The sequence below is a fragment of the Macadamia integrifolia genome, unplaced genomic scaffold (assembly GCF_013358625.1).
Source record: "Macadamia integrifolia cultivar HAES 741 unplaced genomic scaffold, SCU_Mint_v3 scaffold1584, whole genome shotgun sequence".
Lineage (NCBI taxonomy): Eukaryota > Viridiplantae > Streptophyta > Magnoliopsida > Proteales > Proteaceae > Macadamia > Macadamia integrifolia.
In genome coordinates, this window is record NW_024868267.1 from 103,780 (window position 1) to 126,384 (window position 22,605).

At 38.3% G+C, this 22,605-nt stretch overlaps 1 protein-coding gene across 1 annotated transcript; it reads left to right on the top strand.

Moving 5' to 3' along the window:
• The first annotated feature begins 10,787 nt into the window (after positions 1-10,787).
• LOC122064259 (histone deacetylase complex subunit SAP18) lies at positions 10,788-21,845 on the top strand. The gene is made up of 6 exons (XM_042627971.1): positions 10,788-10,984; positions 17,428-17,460; positions 20,824-20,934; positions 21,015-21,110; positions 21,426-21,500; positions 21,583-21,845. Exons 1-6 carry the CDS (start codon positions 10,871-10,873, stop codon positions 21,613-21,615), a joined length of 462 nt encoding a protein of 153 aa, XP_042483905.1. The 5' UTR covers positions 10,788-10,870; the 3' UTR covers positions 21,616-21,845.
• The last annotated feature ends 760 nt before the right edge of the window (positions 21,846-22,605 follow it).

Below are 22,605 nucleotides of genomic sequence, written 5' to 3' on the forward strand. Positions count from 1 at the left end.
GATTGTGGGCCGGCTGTTCATTAGATTAAGTGTGTACGGTTCGTACCAAACAATTAAAGTATTAAACAATAAACAAATCAGATTTTAAATAAGGGAAACAGTTTGGTGACGGCGAAAGACGTGCTCACCAGTCTACAGCACCGCTCTACAGGGGACACGTACTCATTTATCTAGAAATTTCCCAATTTAAATATACCCCGTTTTGGCTGCTTCGACCAATGAGATTAGGCTTGAGCGAACATCCTGATCACGTTTTTCTCTATTTAAATTCAAGGAAACAATTCTCATGCCCACACTTTTCCGTGCCTTCTCACATCTTGACTATGTGGGTCCGGTAATATTCTCTTTCTTTCATGGGCTCCCAGTTGACGTAATAGTTTCTTGTGATTGATGTAGTTTAGGAGATTCTTCTCCCACGGTCGGTGTGAGCGATCTTATTTTTTGAATTTATTATTAGAGATTCTATCAAAAAAAAAAAAAATTATTATTAGAATAAAGGTTAGTTGCCAGGATAACCCATTACCAGCATGAAGCCAATAGAAGCCATCCATAGAAGAGGTGAGCTGATCATTTTACTATCCATATGAGAGGGAAGGAAAGATATGGAGATAATATTTTTTTTCCTTGTTATTATTGAGAAAAAAGATAGGTCATGTTGTTAGCGTGTCCCAACCTCACCATTGGTTGAACCACTAGTTCCAAAATAATTAGCAGCCAAACCCTCTCCTGTTGTTATTTTAGAAATAGGAATTTCTCTCAGTGGGGAGGAAAATCATCCATGTTGCAGTGGTTGTATCTGCGTTGTTAAACTTTGCAGAAGTGTTGATCATATCATCATCTCTAGTCATATAACAAAATTTCAAGTTGATCAAACTTAAACCATTCTTATGACATCTTAATTAGATGAGTTCAATTGATTAGCCAAGTTGTGTGATAAAATAAAGGTCACATAAATCATGGAAAGTGTCTAGCGAAAGGCTATTTGCAAGGGTTCCTACCTGAAATTGTGCTAAATGCATGGTTTAAGGAATCATAATCGGATTAAGTGAATCTTTGGATTTGAATCAAAATCACATCAAATTTCGATCTCAATCGATTTTTGTAACATTCCCACATCGCCTACACATGAATCACGGCATGTGCATATAAGTGATACCCTCCTTAGTACTTCAAAATGTATTTCAAAATTTTGCGATGGTCTACTTGCCTTCTAAAAAGAACAATATCTTGGAGTTTTGGTATGCATTCTTGGAATGTATTCTGGACCAAGAACACATTCTTGACTGTTAAAAACATTGTTTGGCAAGCATTCCATTCTCAAAATTCTAGAACATGGTCAAGAATGCAACCCATTCTTCCATTCTCCAGCTCTTGGCACAAGCCGATGAAAATAGCTCCGCCATTAATTTTATGAAAGACACCTTCTCTCCCAAGGAATGGTGTCTCATTCTTATGAATCTCCAAAAACTACTTTTCTTTCTCTCTCTAAAAGTTGCTTCTCTCACCCCAAATCTCTCTCTTTTTCTCTTTTCTAAGATCTTCTCTCCAATCCAAAATCCTAGAATTTCCTGTTTTCTCACGATCTTTACAGGTTTGATGTAAGCAATATTATCTATGGAACGATTCAAATTTTTATATTTTTATTTGTGAGTTATTGATGTAATATTATTTGGGATTTTCACTAAAAAGATTTTGCCCATGAGATGTTTGATAAAATGTCTGAACATTCTCACATCAAAAATACATTTTAAAAAAACATTTTATCCAAACAACGTTTTCATTTTCAGCTAAAAACATATTCTGTATTTACAGAATGAAAATACAAATTCTCATTCTGAGAATAACACGGCCTAAGTGAAATGAGAGTCCCACTTTGAGTTACGTGAAATTCACCGACTCCATTCTCCATCATATCCATACGTTGGAATCAGTGGTTACGTAGGTGATAGTCTCGAGGAGGAAACCCTGCACTGTTCACGTGATATTCAGATGCTAACTACGTAAGCGACAAGAAGTCCCAACGTTCAACACTTCTCTTTTTCTTCTTATTTGATGCAGCCCCGGCCACCGTCTCCTTTCAAATCAAATACTCTCTCCCCAGTCCACACAAGTTAAGCCGCCTTCAATTGCCTTATTGTACGAGGAGCAAGATGACCTCTCCTTGCACGCTCGTTTTAGGACGCCTGGAATATCGCTCACCGGATACCTCCTCAGCTACCATCCACTTCTCTCCCTCTCTCAGTCCTACGCTGCCGCTCTTCCTCTATTTTGGAGATTAAACCTAGCTACACACAACTATAGATCAGAATGTACATTTGATTTAGGTAAGCCACTAAATCTACCTATGGAATTGTCAGTCTACATGGCTAAATAGATATTTGCACTCTCTCTATATATATAGTTAGGGATGTAAGCAAATAAGATACCTAAAGCTTTTTGTCTTCATTCATGACAGAAACATGCAGATAAGTAGAGTTGGACGAGAGTTGGGCGATGCCCGCATTGGAGAGGAGCTTAATCCAAAAAGAAATGTTAATGAGAGGGTGCCAATTGATACACTTTTAGTTCAATGATGCAGGAGATAGAAAGGAGAAATCAAAACTATACTGAGAAAAAGAATGCATTCTCAACACCAAACTGGTACGTACCAAGTCAATTTGGCTTTGGTATGGTTCTTTATTCGGTTTTAATAAGTAATAGATGGTATGATTTTCATTAGATTTGAAAATTTAGACACTGAAATACATATGGAAACAAGGGTTATGTCTAGGCATTCATTATGCTAGACAAGTAGGGTTCTTTCTCCATATATTGTGATACATAATATGTAATTGGAAGAGGGTTGGGCATGCCGCCAACTTTCGATTAACTAGTAGCATACATCAATCATAGGATTGGACACAAAGGACAAGGGGAGGAGAGAAGATGACACATGCTGGGCACAACCTTTTCCCTATATAATTATTATGAGAGATGGTTACTTGGAAGGTAGCATATGGCCCTCTGTCCATGCAAGGGTCAATGGAAGCGTGTACATAAGCATCAACAGAAGTGGAATTTTCAACTTTCATAGAGGTAGGGAGGTCAATTTCCCCCTCAATGTCTTAGAGCAGAGTCACGTTGCCTTTTAGACTTCTTTTTCACAATTATTATATAGTAAAAAGAAAGCTACCCGTTTATACGTGCCTATGTCTATGTCTAGACAAAAGTGGGCACGAAAAGATTGTATTACACCTGCCCCATACACTAAAATGCCTCCTAATGGCCTCCCATTGGTTTGAGCGCTAGGTGTGGGGTTCTCTTGCCCTTTATATATGTATTTTTGGTTTTGATGCCATTCTATTTGTCCGAATGTCTTTGCCTTACATACTAAAATCGTGTACCATGCCAAAGAAGATTTTTTTCTAGATATTGAAATCAAAACAATCCTTCTTCGATATAGTCTAATATGGTTTTAAATGAGAGAAGGAAAGAAGAAGAAGAAGAAAGAGAGAATAAGTGAGATGTGGTTGGAGAGCAGGGAATATTCACGTACGTGAATGTACGTGAACGATCATGGTCTGTGGATATGGCATCTATTAAATGAGAAGAGAGAAAATATGTCATATCCACGGACCAGGATCGTTCACGTACATTCACGTACGTGAATATTCACTGGGGGTATCCGGTTTTTTCTCCTTACATGAGTCCAATAATTAGCACCCAAGGAGAGTTATCTTCCTCCTCGTACGCGGAGCTAACCCGGATTCGAATCCAAATTCCAAACCCAAAGTATCGAACAGATTGCTTTCAGATTTGTGAAGATATTTCGCTTATTTAAGCTCCCAACTACAGTGAGCAGTGAACACTGCAACGACCTCTCTAAACCAGTGCGGGTCGAGCCTAGTCCAAACCATCGACGCACCCATCTCTCTGGTATGATCCCTTATCCGACGCTTCGATAACCCACAAATCTACAAGCGATTCATCGGGAGCGGTTCTATCTTGGATGGCAACGGTGGCATCCGTAGCGTGAGAGAGTTGAAACTGGTGTTGGGTATTCCGGCTGAGACAAGTAGAGAGAGGCTAGATGAGCTGGATGATGATTCTCATGTTATGATCTTTAGTATAGTTGGGGATCATCGTCTCATCAACTATCACTCTACCACCACTGTTCATGAAGTAGTAGAAGAAGAAGAAGAGCATGACCATGATGAGATTGGGAAGACGGTGGTGATTGAGTCTTATCTGGTTGATGTTCCTATGGGGAGTAGTAAGGAAGATACGTGTCTGTTTGCTGATACTATCATAAGGTGCAACCTTAGATCCTTAGCTTGTATCGCAAGAAGATGGCTTCGGTCTAGGGCAGTGAATCTTCACGTGCGTGAATGTCCCTGGTCTGTGGATATGGCATCTATTAAATGAGGAGAGAGAAAATAAATGCTATATCCACGGACCAGGGACGTTCACACAAGTGAAGATTCACCGGACACGCTAGTAGTCTTTAACTACTGGTGGCATAGTTTTAGGAACTATGGACCCAGCTGTTTCTTTTTCTTTCTCTCTCTCTCTGGTTTGATTCTGGTTTTGGCTATTTTACTGAGCCAAAATAAGATGGTTTGGATAAATCTTTTTTTTTTTTTAATTGAAACCCCGCAATGTTCAGACATGCATTTCAACATATGGATGTACACCCTTAAGTTCTCCCAACTATTAGATACTTGGTTGGGTGCTCAACGGGTTGGAGAAAATCTTGTTTCGCCACGGTTTTGATCTTGTACAATGTTGGTGGAGGCATTGTGTTGATTACTGTCTGTAACGACTTGTTTTTCTTGTTTTGTATGAATTAGACCAAATCAGTAAACTCATGATAAAATTGTAAACAACACCCATTTTACAATCAAGGGGTTTTTGATAATAGTTCTGCCAGCCCTAGAGAAAATATTACTTTGAGTTAGTTCACCAGTCCTATCAGAATATATTGCGCTCAGTCATAGGTGAAATGACTAACACATCTCTCATTAAAATCGGGAATTCCTTCTCTGCTGATGCTTTCACGAAATCCCATTGGCCCCTATAATGGTGCTAGGGCTATGCACGCTACCTTTTAAGTAACCCTCTCTAGAATGTAGGAGAAATAACGCTATTTGTCTGCATTCTCTACACCAAAACATTGGACACTATAAAAACTAGAGGGGCAAAAGTGTCTTTTCATAGTATTCTATGTCTGGGCATAGAGAGCGTAGATGGGTAGCGTTTTCTCTCCCAAAATATATTATGCAAAAGCTTCCCGTGTGTGTACCGTCATTCAAGACTACTCAATATTGGGTTTGGGTCTACCAAATTACCCAACCAATCTTTTGTCTACGTAAAAGGCAAGCACCACACCCTCTACGCCTACAAACATAGTTGAGCATGAAAATATCCTATGTGAAGGTAGTTAAGTCTTTTCACACTCAGCTGTATATAGACGTAAGAAACGCTAGATAAAAAAACATTCTTTCTCCCTTAACTAAAAGTATCCAAAACAAAAATAGATATAACAAAACTACACAAAACCAAAATAGTGCCTCACCCTCCAACCTAATCTTTTTTGGACATGTTTTCCCTCTACTTCTTTTCTTCTTCATTCTTCCTTCTCTCTTCCACCTGTCTTCTTTAGGACCAATTAGTCTCGAAATTTTGAGATGGGAAACTAAACCCTCTTGGGATATCTGATTGTCGACCAAGCATTCTTGAGAATAGAGAAATTGACTCATTTGGACTTTACCCTTTTAGTTAAAGTGTGTGCAATGGGGACAAAGGAGAGCCGATCCGTTAACACCATGAGCCAAACTTTATGAGGCCTAAGGCGTTAAACAACGACTTGCCTTCTATATTGCAATTGATGATTAAAGTTTCAAAGGAGAAGAGGATCAGCCTCGTGTGACATCGATTCATCTAAAAAAACATTCTAACAGAAAAAAAAAAAAGAAGTAGAAGATAAAGAAACCTCGTAAGAAAACAAACTGAAAGTATAATGCCAACATACAATACAAAGTGAAGCCCTTTTCCCCTCTCCAGGTGCCCTTCTGTATCCCATTTTCTCCAATACAGAAGAGGAAATTATTGAACCACCTCCATGGCCCAATTTTAGACAATGACTAGAAGGAACTGGGTAACTGACACCTATCACCAAGCCAGAGGATTATTACTCTCCTCTATTCTAATCATGTGAGCCACATGTGAATAATATTGTCCTTTGTGCCGCCATTGATGTGGCGTGGGGAACCCTCTCCCGTTATATTATATAGGATCATGGGTATTAGAATCCTCGTGAAATAGGCAAATGAAAAATAAATATGATTAGATTATGACATTAAAGAAAATTTTGAGATTAGCAGTAATTTTTGTATTATCCCCCACCGCACCCCACCCAACCCAAATTAAAAATTCTGAATTGTTAGAATCATGTCAATTCAGTATAAGAATAAAAATTTGTTGGGGGGCACACTTGATCCAATATTTAGGTACAAATGTTGCGACTTGATGGTCAAGCAGTCAAAATAGCCTCTTGACATTATCGGGGTAAAGCTGCATATTTTTCGGCCTCGCACACGTGGGAGCCTCTTGCATCGAGTACGCCTTTTTTAGTACAAGAATAGCTACTAATGGAAGAAACGAAGGACCCCTAAATTTTCTCAAGGGGAATTGTTTCTTGTGGGGGGAGAGTGGCCCCTATGCATGCATAACCAATAGAATCGTGCGAGGAAACATCAATAGAGGCCTCATTTTGCATTTTATGGGAGGTGAGTTGGTCATTTTCCCCCTCCATGCATATCTAGGCGTAGGGGTCAAACACCCCCCCTATTTTTTATGGTTTTTTAGGTACCAATACTTGATCCATGATTCCCAAGGTACAACATAAGATTTTGAACATTGAGGCAGCCAAGGGCATTGGTTTTTTCCCATTTTCCTAACAGAGCTTGGAACAAAAGCCTCAACCTTCCCAAGTATGTCCCCCCTGATCTACTGCAAATGGAAGCAATTTCTGACTGTTGGGGCTCTCCCTAAACAAATTAGCCTTGGAACATATTAAATGATGGTAATGGGGATGAGCGATAAGCCAAAGCTTCAATTTTTTTTGTTGGGCATTGGGTTTAAGAACTGAGACTAATCATATGACAGAGTTGAATGGCAAAATTGATATAGCAAAAGCATAAGACAGGGTTGAATGGAGCATAATCAAAGGCATATTTGAATTTCTAGGATTTGGGGAACACTAGTGTGATATGATAAGTTACCTTATGGCATCAGTCTCTTTCTCTATCAAGCTGGAAGGTACTGTTTTCAATCATTTCGAACCCTCTAAAGGCATTCGTCAAGGTTGTCCTCTAAGTCCTTACTTATTTATCGCTATCATGGAAGTGTTATCTAGACTTCTGTCTGCTTACAAAGATTTAAATCTGTTTCGAGGAATTAAGGTGGCTCAAAGTGCCCCAGAAATTACTCACCTCCTGTTCGCAAATGATACATTCACTTTTTGCCAAGCTACCCCAAAAGACTTGTCCACCATTAAAGGGGTTTTGGACCTGTTTTGTGATCTGACAGCACAACACATTTAACTTTGAAAAAAGTGAAGTGTTCTTCAGTAAAAATGTTCCTGCGCATGATCGATGCAATCTATGTTCACTCATCAGGATACAAGAAATGGCTACGAATTCCAAATACCTTGGAACCAATATTCTTCACCCTCGATCCCGATCAGCTAGCCTCCAACATGTTGTGGACCGTATGGCAAATCACCTATCCACATGGAAAGCTAAGTTTCTATCCTATGCAGGAAGGAAGATTCTGACACAATCGGCTCTCTACTCAATCCCGATTCACCAAATGTCTTGCTTTGCTTTCCCGGAAAAACACTTGTAAAAAAATTGATTCTATTTGTGCAAGTTTTTGGAATGGGAATGTATCCAAGGAAGGGAAAAAACTCCACCTCATCGCCTGAAAAAATATTTGCAAACCGACTTATCAAGGTGGACTTGTTCTACGAGATGCCTCAACACAAAACAAAACTCTTCTCTTGAAACTGGGGTGGCGACTTCTATCTAAACCAAATGCCATGTGGAGTAAGATTGTTCGGCAAAATACTACCATCATAAATCTATTTTCAACCCATAGGTCTACAACATACGCAGGTCTTAGATTTGGAAGAGCTTAACCTCAATTATCCCGTTTCTCAAGAATTGCATTCTCTCACGGATAGGAAATGGACAAAATACCTTTTTATGGCATGATCCATGGCTTCCTTCACACATTGAACTCAACGAACCAAGGACAGGTAGGTGTAATGCCCAAAAGGTAAGTAGCTTAATCTCAAATGATTCTTGGAATAGAGAGTTGGTAAGTAATACCTTTTCTACCACTATAGTCAATAAGATTTTGCAAATCAATCCCAAAACCCAAGATGACACATGGTTGTGCATATTACAGCCTAATGGGAAATTCGCCACAAGAACGGGTGCCAAATTTCTTGGCTCCATCAATAGGCCCCATGATTCTACAACTTCCCTAAATGGGAATGATGGAAACTAATCTGGAAATTGAAATCCCACCCCAAATTCAAAATATTTTTATGGAGAATCTCACATAAGGGCATTCCTATCCGATCAATTCTAAAGAAATTGTTGGATATTAACATAACATGTGTCTTCTGTAATCAACAGGAAGAAACTATATCCCACTTGTTTTTCTCTTGTGATTTTGCATCACATATTTGGGCGGCATAATCTCTAGGATTTCGACTTCATCTCCTAAATCTACCCTCCCATGAACAAATCTTTAACCACATTATAAATGATAGGAACTTCCCTCAATCCCAAAAAATGTGGGTAATTAGTACACTCTCCATTACTTTATACTTTATATGGAAATACAGGAATGACATCATTGCTTCCACCACTTACCCCAACCCATATTCCGTTTTGCACAATATAAATAATTGGATTGCTCATCTTCGACTATCTTAAGTATGTTGATGCTTTGCATTTCCCTAATACAAATGATCTAGCAAGCCTAACTAGAGGATGCCATAACCCTTTTTGTCGTACCCGGTTTTGATTTGTACTGGTGCTACTAATATTTTGACATCAGCCTCAGGATGGGCCTATGGAATTCTGTTCCAAGGTGAGCTTAGGTTTATCAGCTTAGATTCTTCTACAACATCTCAGAAGGAAGAGGTTGAAACATAAGCAATTTTAGCAAGCATGCAAATGGCGATAAAAAACAACTGGAAGCTTAAAGAAGTGTGATTCTCATATAAGAAACTCTTACATCTTCTTCCAAAATCGAATGGTGAAGTATGGCCATTCTTCAGTTTGACAACTTTTTGGAAAATCCACAAACTATCGGATGTGATAACCTTTCATTGTAAAAAAGTTAATAGTAGCCCAGCTATGATTTGTCTACTATCCTTAGCCACTGATGGCTATACAAACTCAAACCTATATACTAAGAGCATATGTAATATGCCCTAATGTTATCTTTCTTTTTCTTATGAATAAAAAAAACAAAAAACAAAAAAGGAACTAACTGAGACTTCTCTGCTCCATCTATGTTTGCCATATATTGTTAATCCCTAATTCTATTGTCTTCTCTTTCGAATACAAGTAATCTCTTTGCTATAGACCAAATAAGTCTATAGTTATAGTGTCTCGACTACATTTCCTCTTACAAAAAAAGGAAGCTTTCCACATGGGATTCTACCACTTAAGTATTCGGACCACAAGTCAAAATAATTAATGTACCATTGCTTTATTGTAATACTCCATAAATGATAAAATCCCATATAGACGTATGAGGAAATGAACTAGAGTCGTTCATACTCCAAAAGATATATGTGGACTTAGCTTAAAAAATATTCTCCTTTCATATAAATTCACCAAAATACCCTTTTTTACAAAAAAAAATGTCCTTTCTAGTGTTGAACTGCCACTTGACATTCATTGTGTATTAGAGAGTAAGGTGCCATTGAGGAAATTGGAAAGGTAACATGGTTTCAAAATCAGATTGAAAATAGTGAAATCATTCGGATTAGATCAGTATTGATTGAGATTGATCCCGAGTGTTAACAAATCCACTTAGGGGTGTTAATCCCAAACTCGCATCGATTTGATTGATTGAGCCCGCATTGTTTACCAAATGTGGTGGGCTAAGGCCTTACCCGTTTATAAATAAGTAGTACTTTGTGCAAGGGATAAACTTGACATTTGCTTGATTGGATCAACCTATTTACAAGCCCGACTCTACCCAACACATTTAGCACGATCGTTTATATACATATTTGATTTATTTATTTTTCATAGAATAAGGTATATACTGATATTTTATCAACTATTAAATGTAATTAAGTGTCATATATTGTCTAAATTGTTGATGATTTAATAAAATATATTAAAATTTCTCAAATTTAAGATAAGTAAAAATCATTTAAGGCCCGTGTAAACCTTTATTGGCACATTACCCATTTAAGCCCCAACTATAGCCCGGTTAAAACTCGAAAACCGATCAAGTCCAACAACGAGATTGACTCATTCCTTAGATAGGCAGATCACAATGCAAAGGTATAGGCCTGCTATGTCCGGCTAGGCTCGACTGAGATCAGCCCGGTCCAACCGATTGATTTAAAACACATATAATAAAATGGATTTAAGAAAGAGAGGTAAATCAGTCCGATCCAAGGCTGATTTTGAACGATCGTATCTGTATCGGACCAATTCTGATCCGATACCGAGATTAAAAACCATAAAAGGCAGTGAGCCAAAGCGTAAGAACAACTGAGGCACATTCTAGAAGTCCGAACACTGGAAGACGATCCAGAACAATAGGGTTGCAGAGGATATAGAGAATAGAGATGGCGGGAGTCGTGGAAGCTCCAAACAGACCTGCTAGACCCCTTCCCCCTTCTCAGGCCAGAGGCCCTCCACCTCCCGCTCGCCCCCGCTTCGAGCCAGTTGATCGCGAGAAGGTGCTCTCTCTAACAAATCCCCTCCTCGATGCTTTTGTTTTATTAAGTTCACCTCTTACTTTGGGGACATTAGCTTTTCTAGTTTCTGGCTTTCATTATAAATTGATGCAAGTGCTTCGTCATCTTGGTGGACATTTCTAGGGCTTGTAAACACTGCCTATGACTTTGAAAACATTAGCTTTTTTAGTTTCGGGTTTTCTTGATAAATTGATGTAAGTGCTTCGTCATCTTGGTGTACCCCTCTTCCTCTTCTCTCTTTACCCCCAACCGGTCTTCTTCCCAATGTGATACCGCTACTCTTTGTCTCTCCCCCCTATCGTCTTGCACTTCCTTGATCTGAAATCCCCAGATTCTCTCTCTTATGTTTTCGACCACAGCTCTACAATAAGTATGGGCTTCAAACCCTAAATCTCCTTGCCAAATGCTAACCATGCCGAGTATCTTTGTACAACCTATATGAGCCAAGTGCAAAGAGTGGCTTTTGCTCATTGGTAGTTGATACAGCCACTTTCTTCTTTGTGGCTGGTTTTGTATACTGGTTTGAGCTACATATTCCTTTGTATGCACATGAAATCTTGAAATATTTATTTCTATGTGCTGCTTTACCATCTCTTTGCTTTGCGTGGTTATACGCCTTATTCTAAATGTTGAGATTACATATTTAATGCATTAGGTGTCCTTCCATTGTACCGTATTGTCTATACTTATATTATATATAGTTGTAGTTATTTTCTATATTGGTGCATCAGGTTGGCATCCGACATCTTAATATATTTTGCCAATCCCCTTTTGCATGGATCCTATTGTTTCGAGTACTTTTATTTCTTTTATCCAATAGGCATTAATCCATCTATGTGTTCCATTTCCCAATATAACATGCGGGGTTTAGGCCTCATATCAAGTATGACCTCGGGTAGATCCTATTGGAGAGCAAGGATCGATGTGGCTGACCCCATTTAGCTGAGATTCTCCCGACTTGCTATGCTATGCCCTCTTTCCTCTTACTTTGCTACTTTCATCTTTCATATTTCATCTTTCACCACACCTTTCATAATGCATTTTTCATTTATCCTGCCCCATTGTTCATATGTTTGGATCCATGTAGTAGACCTTATTAAGTTGGGATAAGGCTTAGTTTATAGGATTTGGTAAAAGCAAATCGGTTATTATAGGAGGTGACCTGAATGGACATGTTCGGAGCGACCTTAGAGGATATGAAGATGTGCATGATGCTACGGAGAATGAAGAGGGGATCTCAGTTTTAGACGGTAGCTTATGATGTATCCATTGTGAACATTTTCTGTGAAAAAAGAGAGGAGCACTTAGTTACTTATAGAAGTGGGCAACATACTAGCCAAATAGATTTATGCCCAAGTAGAAGTTTCAACAAAGTGTTATGTAAGAACTGTACACCTTGGGAGAGCCTAACCATTCAACATAGATTGGTGGTCTTGGATATGTGCCTCAGTACTCAGAAATGTAAAACAAGTGTATCTATTTGCCCTAAGTAAGGTGGTGGAGATTAAAAGGAGATTCCTTATATACTTTTACCGATAAAGTGGACAAACAACGTAAGTGGAACGAGGTGACAACCTATTTTAAGAAGGTTTCTAAAGAAGTTCTAGGGTAAGCAAAGGGAACTCGTTAGGCCCATAGGAAGACTTGGTGGTGGGATGATAAGGTTCAGGCAACCATGAAGACTAGGGAAGCTAGTTTTAAGACATAACAAAGGACTAAAGAGTTAGAAGATAAAAGAGTTCTGATGTTACTAGAAACGAAGCAGCAGATTTTGGGATAGTAAGGGAAAAGAAATACGAAGACCTTTTTAATAATCTGAACACAAAGAGAAGGGGAAAAAAATTTTGGGATAGTAAGGGAAAAGAAATACGAAGACCTTTTTAATAATCTGAACACAAAGAGAAGGGGAAAAAACTATCCATAGAGTAGCTAAATCAAGAAAAAGGAAGTGGAGAGATTTCGACCATGTGAGATGTATTAAAAGTGATGATGGTAGAGTGCTAGTAAAAGATGAGGTCATTATGAAGAGATGAGAAAAATATTTTTATGACCTACTAAATGGAGACATTTCGAGTAAGAGTGGATAGGAAGACTACATTTCTCTTCAAGACACCACATGCCATAAATATATACGAAAGGTTAGAATGGTTGAAGTCAAAGAAGCCTTAAGAAATATGAAAGTAGGCAAGATGCCAGGCCTTGATAAGGTCCCACTAGAAGTGTGGAAGAGCTTAGGACTATGTGGAGTATTAATGAACTATACTTTGAAGATAAAACTAATGAGTCATACTATGAAATTGTGAGAGAAAGTTGCCCACCTGAGAAGAGAAACTACCATCTCGGAGAACCAATTTGGTTTTATGCTTGGTAGATCCATGACAAAAGCTATTTACTTACTCATGAGGCTATTTAGAGCTTACAAGAAGGATCTCCATTTGGTCTTTATTGACCTAGAAAAGGCCTATGATAGAGTTTATAGAGATTTAAATCAGGCATGTACTAAAGAAGAGAAGGGTGTTGAGTAAACACGTGGATATAATTAAAGATATGTATAAGGGCATTGTGACTAATGTGAGAACCATGGGAGGTTAAGGCAATAAATTCCCAATTACAGTTGGGCTACATCAAAGCTCAACTTTAAGCCCTTATTTGTTTGCACTTATCATGGATGATTTAATCATGACAAAGATGAGATTTCATAGTATATGCTCTTTGCTGGTGATATTGTTTGGGTGGATGAGACAAAAACATTGATTAATGTAAAGTTAGAGTTATGGAGATCAACCTTGGAATCAAGATATTTTAAGATAAGTAGAATGAAGACGGAGTATATGATGTGTAACTTTAGTCACACTATGATGGATAATGAAATGGTGAAAATTGATGAGAGAGAGATACTGTGAAGTGATTATTTTAGATATCTGGGGTCAACCATAAATAGAGGTGACATAGAGGATGATGTTTCACAGAGAGTTAAACTGGGATGGATGCAATGGAGAGTTGTGTCTGGTGTGTTGTGTGACCAACGTATCCCCTTAAAGCTTAGAGGAAAATTCTATAGAAATGTCGTACAATTGGCTATAATGTATGGGGCGGAATGTTTGGCATTTAAGAAGTGTCATATAGATAAGCTATGTGTAGAAGAGATGAGAATGTTGAGATGGTTGTATTGCAAAACTAGGAAGAATAAAGTAAAGAATGACCATATTAGAGCTGATTTGGGAGTTTCCCTGATTCTTGATAAGCTTTGAGAAAGTCGTTTGAGGTGGCATGACCATGTTCAACAGTGGTGTTGGGTTGCACCAATAAGGAGGAGTGATCTGATTCAGATTGAAGAAACCAAAAGGGCTAGGGGCAGGCCTAAAATGACCTTAGGAGAAGTAATGAGGAAAGACATGCATAGTTTAGGCTGAACAGGGATGATGCATCTTTTAAGGGAATTCACCCTCCTCTTCATCTGCATCCTAAAAAAAACAGCGCCCCAGATTTTCAATTTTTTTCTGCAATTATTGATCATCTTGTGTACTTGGATTGTTGAAGCGAAGAGGTATCACTCTTGTGCAAGGGCTACCTACGATGAAAGCAAAGTTTAATGCCTCGGTCTCTAAAACAAAAGCTGTTGTAGTAAGGCATGATTTTTAGGATATTTCATGGTCAGGATCTGGATGTCAAATTGAAATAGCTGAGAAACTAGATTAATCTATGTGATCAGTGAAACAGAATTTCATTCCGTTTGAGATGATATTCTCGTCGCAGACCTGTTTGTAAAACATCTATGGCTAGATGGGGAATCAAAAGAGGTCACGAATATATTTCAGTAAATCTCAACGCCCATGGAGTAATACTCCCATGTTCAAGACATCAGATATCTGATTCCAGACTGCTTGGATGCCTTATGACCTCGTATATATTTCTGTTATCTAACTTTGGAGCTGATCATCTAGCTTCAGCCTAATTTCAGAGTTTCATGGGCAAGAGCTGATACTGATCTGCTTCCGTTAAATTTATGATTTTGGCTGATGTTTATGGGGAGGTGTATCCCTGGCTTTTGTAGCCCTTTTTCGTACCCTTCCCAGTAGAAGGAGAGAGAGGGGGGGGGGGTGGAGAAAAATAGAGAAGCAAGCCCTGACCAAAGGGGTGTCACAAAGAAATACATAGATCATCTTTTAGTTTCTTGTCCCAATGCTATCTGGAGATAGTTTCTTGTATGGCAATGATCCTTCGTTAGAACTGTACAGGAAATAACAATGAAGGGAAGAATTATGTTGGAATTATCTTGTGGGTGGATGGTTTCTTTTGACATCAAAAGTTCTAATGTGGGTGTTGTTCCTTACGCTTTAGATGAACAAAAAATCAGGGGAAGAGTACTTGAAACTCGAGGCTTTGTCAATCGGTTCTAAACTATTCAAGCCAAGTGGCTTCCTGGATGATTGAAATTGAATTCTGTTGATGCAGATCAGAGAGATGGATCGGCTGGTGGTGGGTTTCAGATCGATGGAAGAGAACAACCCCATCTGCTAGGGAAGAAGAAGGCAGGATAAGAGGGGCTGTTCTGGGACTTTGAATAGTATCAATGGTAAAGTGAACAGTAACTCGAGAGGAGATTGTTTGGAGGTTGGGCCTCTTACAATATATTTATAACTCACTGTCAGGTCTGTGACCATGATTGGACAGAATCTGAGACTTAAAAAGGGAAAAAGAAAAAAAGAAGAGATAAATTAGGAAACTCCATGTGTGGCTGCCATTGGAGTGACCTGGACAGACTTGGACACTAAATGAAAGGCAAGGTTTTAAATCTCGATCTCGCCACCCATCTTGCTATCCCAAAAAAATGAGATCTCGCCGTGATCTTGTATTTTTTTGGCGGTCATCTTGCTGGTTGATCTCGGTGGGCATATGGCCTTTGTAGCCCCTGAAACTATGTATTTATCCTATTTTAGCCATTCTAAACACAATGGAAATATCAGTTTTGTAAAAAACAAACTCAAAATGGTACTTTGACAATGTATCCTATGTAAGTGGTCTGTGACTTTGCGAGTCTTCGAACACTAAATCTAGTATGATATATTAATCAATCCACCTTCCACAATCAACATTCTGACACAACATAATCATTAGAATATAAAAGCCACCTTCCACAATCACATATAAAAAAACCAATGGTAAGAAACAAGACTTGATAATGTTACTTTGAAAAATATGGGTTTGGGAAGAAATTTTTACCTTAAACTGTTCTTGAGGAGAAAAACCACCACCAATCTTGAATATCTTTGCTTCAATGCAACTAAGAGTGAAGATCTCCAAGAAAGAACAGATGTTCCACAGATTTTGTGTTTTTTCCCTCAAAAATAGGTCCCAAAGGCAAAACCTGGCGAAACCAGCGAGATATCTCTCCTAAAGGGGTCGAAACCTTGTTTATATGATGTGGTCCAAACCAGAAATTGGACCGAGATGAACCGAAACTGGTCAAGTGGAGATTTGGACCGAGATCTCGAAATCTCATTCGAGATTTGGTCATTTTTTGACCTCGCCTGTTACGCCAACTCGCCTTTTCAAAAAAATGAGATTTCAGTGAGATCTCGCCAAGATCTCGCCGAGATCTTGAACCATGATGAAAGGAACCAAACAGAAGAGGACTTTAAGATCTCCCATCCTTGGACAATCGGAGTAATCTAAGTTGAAAACATAATAATAAAGAAACATGAATAATTACCTGAAAACTAATCTCAATTGTAACGAAATGATTGGGACTTTCCTTAGCCAACACAACCACGTATCTAAAAGGAAATAATAAATCTGGACTGGAGATTAGGTTCCTGAAAATCAGTAACTCAAATAATTGCAAGCTGTAATACCTCTTTGGGTCCCACAAATCCTTCTTTGAAGGAAACCAGAAAATTTCACAGGCAAGGCTGTTCATGAGTTACTGTTGGCACATTTCTGTTCATGTGAACAGAAAAGTCGTTCTATAATAAACCAAATCAAACTGAATAGTTTCATATCTGGCTCAAACCAATTGGTCCTGCATTTACTTTTGCAGGGCATAATTGGAAAGGAAAATGGAAATAAGTAAGTACATGTATTTGGGAACTTCTCTTCTTGGTGCTTCAAATGAATATAAAGTGTAAAGTATCCAACTCTGATTACATTTCTATGCTCATTCTCTGAATCAGTTATGGATTGAACTGGAATCCCAGCAAGTACCTTATATTGTCATGTATCGCTTATTGATTATGAACCAAATTGAATTCCTCTGTCCTTCTACTGCACTTGTTCATGACTTGTCATTTGCAATGCATGCATCTTTCCAAATTTTTTTGCAATATCCAACTATGTGAAAATTTTCTAAATATCATGAAGATGTCCTTTCGTTTGTTCTTTATTTTTTAATTTGATGAGGATTTGCATTTTTTTTGCAAATGCAGACTTGCCCTCTCTTGCTTCGGGTTTTCACTAAGGTATTATCGTGCTTTTTATTTATTTTTTGATATTTTCCCCCTTTCCTAAAATTTGATGGTGTAAAAGTAATATGTTTTTAACTGCCAAATGTCCTGCTAAACTTAATTATACTTCCACATTATTACTGTGATGTGCTGATGCATGGTAATATACATTTCAGTGAGCTCCTTCTGTATAATTTGCAGTTTCACATTGTCCTTTCCTTTTCCCGACATATTTCATTGTTAAGGGAATGAAAGAATTGTGGCCATAGTTTTCTTCTTCTAGTAACGGCTTATAAATTCACGTTCCTTCGAGCTTCCGATCCTCATTGATGAGCCTAACCAAGATATCACTTGAATCGTCTACTAGAAACCACAGATATTCCAAAAATACAGCCCATTTCATCCATAAAGTCTACTTTAATAAACCTTATGATGCAGTAGCACTTCCGTGGACCGGCCCAGCCTATTTGGAAGTTTAGACCTGGATAAATCAGGTCCAAGTTAGTTTTTATTTATATGCTTATGGAAGGATATTTGGTTATTTGTGTGCTTATATATATAATTAAATATTCATTCCTAAGCGCATATACCCAAAAAAAAAAAAAAAAAAAAGGAAAGGAAAAAAGAGAAGAACCCTAACCGTAAACCTTGCTCCTTTGAATTTGATTCCTTTCAACATCACTAAGATTTGAGTTGCATCATTAAGTTCCTGCATTTAAATGCTTACTGATTAGTATCTTGTTACAATGTTTAGAACATGGATATGAGAAGCATCATATCCTTAGCCATGCATGATTTGGGTCCATCAAGCATTTGTGGCTTATTTAGGGATACCAAAGGGACAATCATAAAGTGTTTCCAGTCCATTAGGAGAATGGAGATTCTAACTTGTCTCAACTTATCTGAAAAGCCTTTTTCCCTTCCTTTACTAATATCTGTGGCAGTCTAGGGAGAAGAATGGAATCCTCTGGAAAAATGTGATCCCTAACCAATATATAGTTGTGATCTGTTGGACTGGAAAAAGTGGGCCAGCTCCTGGGCTGTGAGCTATGGTGTCAATGTACAGAAATGAATTCCTAAAGTAGCTCAAGGTTTCAATGAGCTGGTGACTTGCAAGGCTGTGAAGTGCAACACAGTGGCTGAAAGTGATGTGCATAAAACACAATTGGGTTTATTTTGATGGAAATAAGCTTTGGGTTGGATTATGGATGGTGTGAGATTGTTGGAGGGGAGGTCATGGTCCAGGAGAGGATCTGCCTGTGGGGGCCCAAACCCAATGGATGGTGTGAGATTGATGCAGGAGGTCATGGTCCAGGAGAGGATCCGGCCTGCCTCCCTATAATATGGGTAGAAGCTAGGCCTACGAAATTATTTAAGTATCTTTATCTTTTAAATTTAATTGTTATTAAGTGTTTTAATCAGGCTGGATTAGGATTTTTTATATCCATTCTTGTTTCGAGTCAGTTTCCTAGTCAATTTTTGTTACCTTATCAGTTAAGGATTGGTTTAACCTTTTCCTTTTTAATATTCGAGTCTATTTTTGTGTCTTCTATATAAGTTTTTGATAGGGTACAGCCTTGTACACGGATTTGATTAATGAGATTTTGGCTTGAGCCTTTTCTTTATTCTGTGAGACTGATTTGCTGTGAGATGCAGTATTATGTTGTTGGGAAGCCAATACTGGCTTGGAGTCCAGATCAGCTCCCCATGTGGGGAGACGAGTTACCCTTCCCACATGGGATCCCATTGCCCAAGGGGTATCTGGACCATGAGTGAGAACATTTAATGCACCATTAATTAATGGTTTGACACTCCATGGATGGTGGGATCCCATGGGGAGAGGATCCAGACTCTTGTGGCTGGTGGGATTCCACTTGAGACTAGGTGAGATTGCTTAGTCATATCTTTTTCTTCTTCATTCTTCTCTTCCATTAACCCTTCCAAGTACTGTTCTTGACTTATGTTGGTATCCCAATATTGTAAAACTCTTCTGTTTTGGGTCCATACATATGAGATCTCAGATATCAACGCAGGTACTTCTAAACCTGCCCACGGTTTTAGTTTTTGTATCAGAAGTCAGTTGAGTAGAGTCCCATAAATCTGGAATTCTTCCCATCGATTACCATGTTTATTTGATCCATTAACTCCTGCTGTGATTACCTATTAGTTGCTGTGAGATATCTGTTACTGTTTTATCATTGATTTCGCCCTTCGAAATCTGATCTGTTTCAGTTATACAGCAATGCCCTTAACTCTGTCGATCTTATGGTTTTGGGTTTCCCATCTCAAGTTGCCATAACCTCTAATCTGGCCTTTGGATTCAAATCATCTTTTGAGGAGTCGATTCTAGTTATGTTATCAACTCCATATTGGAAGATTAAATCCATCTGTGTTGTTGGTCTACCATATCAAGTTTTTTCAATTCTGGTCACTTTTAGATGACTCGATTCTGGTTTAATATGAGTTTCTGAAACCTAGTTACTAAGGCTTCTAGAAACCCATCATGAAGTCTTCCAAGAGCCTGCTAACATTGATTTTATCTCTCTTTCAACTTTCTATAATAAGAACATAGGGCAGAGTGCCATGAAGCTGTTGAGATGAGTTCCCAAGACTAATATGAAATCTGAATGGTTTCCGAGGAGTTTGATTTTGTAGATGTCTTCCTAAAGTTGAATCAAGCTTAGGTGGATGGTTTGTAACAGATAGATGTCTTGACCCTATATCATAGGATGCTGTCACGGAAAAAAAAAATCTTTTTGTTAGTGGTCAGTGATAGAGGAGATCCTTCTTTGCTTCACTGTTTCATGTGGAACCTGCACGTTCCAGTATGGTGTTTTTTCCTTTGGTGCAACTGCAAGAACAAAATGCTTTTCTTGTTAAAATATGTTCCCTTCGTAATGAGAGCAGATTTTTGAGTCTTTAGTGCTACTGTAGTTATATTGGTGCTTATGGCTTGTAACTAAGAATTTGACTTTCAGCAGTTCATGTTTATGATTTTATCCTTGCTCAACACTAATGAACCAATGAGTGGCATTCACCAACAAAGAATGGTTCGCCCTTGGTTGCATTGTACTTAAATAAATAGATGTGTTAGTTACCATCATGGTTCAAGTGAGTGGAATCGACCTCACCCCTAGAAATCAATTTCTAATCGGCCAGAATCAGAATCGGCTGCTTCCGATTCCTCAAACCGTGGCTATGCTGTAACGCCAATGCCAACTCAGTGACAAATGCTTATAATTGGTCTCATCTGAACCAACTGTCTGGCGTTGGTGTTCATTTTGAGTTTCAATTCATTGTTGAGCCAACCATTGTGGTTGGTATTGTTGTTATTGAGACAAAAATTTTGAGCCAACTGAATTCAGTATATGCATGCAGGTTGGAGGTCATCATACTAAGGAAGATTTTGCCGTGAGGGGCAAGGAGCCCAAGGATGAGGTCCAAATATATACATGGAAAGATGCTACTCTTCGCGAGTTAACTGATCTGGTAAGCTCAATGTTGTTTCTCAATTGATCTTTGAACAGAAAAGTCATTTGTCATATCAGTTGATATCAGTTCTCTTCTAGGTGAAAGAGGTTGCTCCTGCAGCACGAAGAAGAGATGCAAAACTATCATTCGCATTTGTATATCCTGATAAAAATGGTCGTAATGTGGTGAAACCGGTATGTAAAACCACATTTTTAAATATCAATTTCTATGTGATGGTGCATGTCATGTATTCATTTCCATATCTTAGTATACTTTATATATGGACAGTGATGGACTGAAGTGTAGCTTGATATCATTGGTAATTATCAACTTAAGCAGTCCAACCAACCATTTCAGGAAAAAATAAATAAATAAAAGAAACATGAAATCACACACATTACTCAAAAGACCCAGGAAAAATGAAGGTCTAACCATAACCAGTATTGCATGTGCCTACTCTTGTTACGCTACCAATTATTATATACTTGTGATATTTTCCATTCATGAAGGTTGGGATGACACATTCTTATGGAAACGGGAGGCGACAAGATGACAGCAAAACACTGGCTGAACTTTTCTTCCAGGTAATTATTCTTGTTAGGAAATGCAACACATCTGAGAAATCCTTTTCTTATGATTACTAATTGTATACATTGTGATTTGAAGATTGGTGACTACTTGGATGTGGCGATCCTGTAGAGGAAAAAGTTTGTGCTGTTGTGGAGCGGTGCTGATGTTATTGATGTAACAGCAATCTCTTGCAACTCCAGATGATCCTCAATGGTTGCTGTCATGGAGATTAGTTTATTTTCAACTAGGATTGGCAACTGTCAGCATATGCATTATAAGTTATAACAATGTACTATGGGATCCGTTGCTTAATATTGAGTGTGATGCAAAAATGGAAAATGTAGTTGTTTTCGGTGTAATGCATTGGATTTCAACCTGGTGTTGCTTTCAATCATATATGCACTGTGAGACACTGAGAGGAGCCATATTCAAGGGATTTAAGTTGGAAAACAAGGGAAAAACTTTATAAGATTTATTAAGGGATTTAAGTTGGCTTGAGATGTTTTCTTTTCACCATGGTGAAGGAACTTGGTCCGTAATTGTTGGACTAGAAAACTCCCTTGGCATAAGGTGGACGTAGTTAGCCTTCTTGTCTTGCATTTGCATGAGGCTCCGAAGTTGGCACAGAGAACATTTTCCCATAATTTTACGAGGAAAATTAGATATCCATTACTTAGCAAACTTACTAAGAGGTGAAATTTTTGTGGATAGGTAGATCTCAAAATATTTTACTAGTTTGTTTAGTTTTAGGAAAACAAAATTGTTCATGTGGCAAAATTGAGCATTAAAATTTGAAGCGGAAAAATGAAACTTGTCTAGAAAAAAAGGGACAACGGAAAAAACAAAGGCATACATAAATACATTGGTGGAAGTACAATTGAATCTGTATTTGAAATTTAACATCCCCAATCCATACCATTTCTAAGATATCCAAACGGTCAAAATGCTACATCATCTTTCCATGTAGCCTAACTTAGTGCTGGTCTAAGAATAACCTCTAGACTGGCAAGTCTAGAAAAATATTTGCAAAATGGGAACCACGCAACCTGGAAGATTCCACCAAGCATATCCATTTGTTAAACTGATCCGACTTTCCTGACAAAAAAGACTGCATATTCA

Excerpts from the sequence above, each read along its gene's own strand:
- LOC122064259 (XM_042627971.1), top strand. The coding sequence starts at position 10,871 with ATGGCGGGAGTCGTGGAAGCTCCAAACAGACCTGCTAGACCCCTTCCC. Across the intron at positions 20,935-21,014 it reads TTCGCGAGTTAACTGATCTG|GTGAAAGAGGTTGCTCCTGC; the intron begins GTAAGCTCAATG and ends GTTCTCTTCTAG. Across the intron at positions 21,501-21,582 it reads TGGCTGAACTTTTCTTCCAG|ATTGGTGACTACTTGGATGT; the intron begins GTAATTATTCTT and ends TGTGATTTGAAG.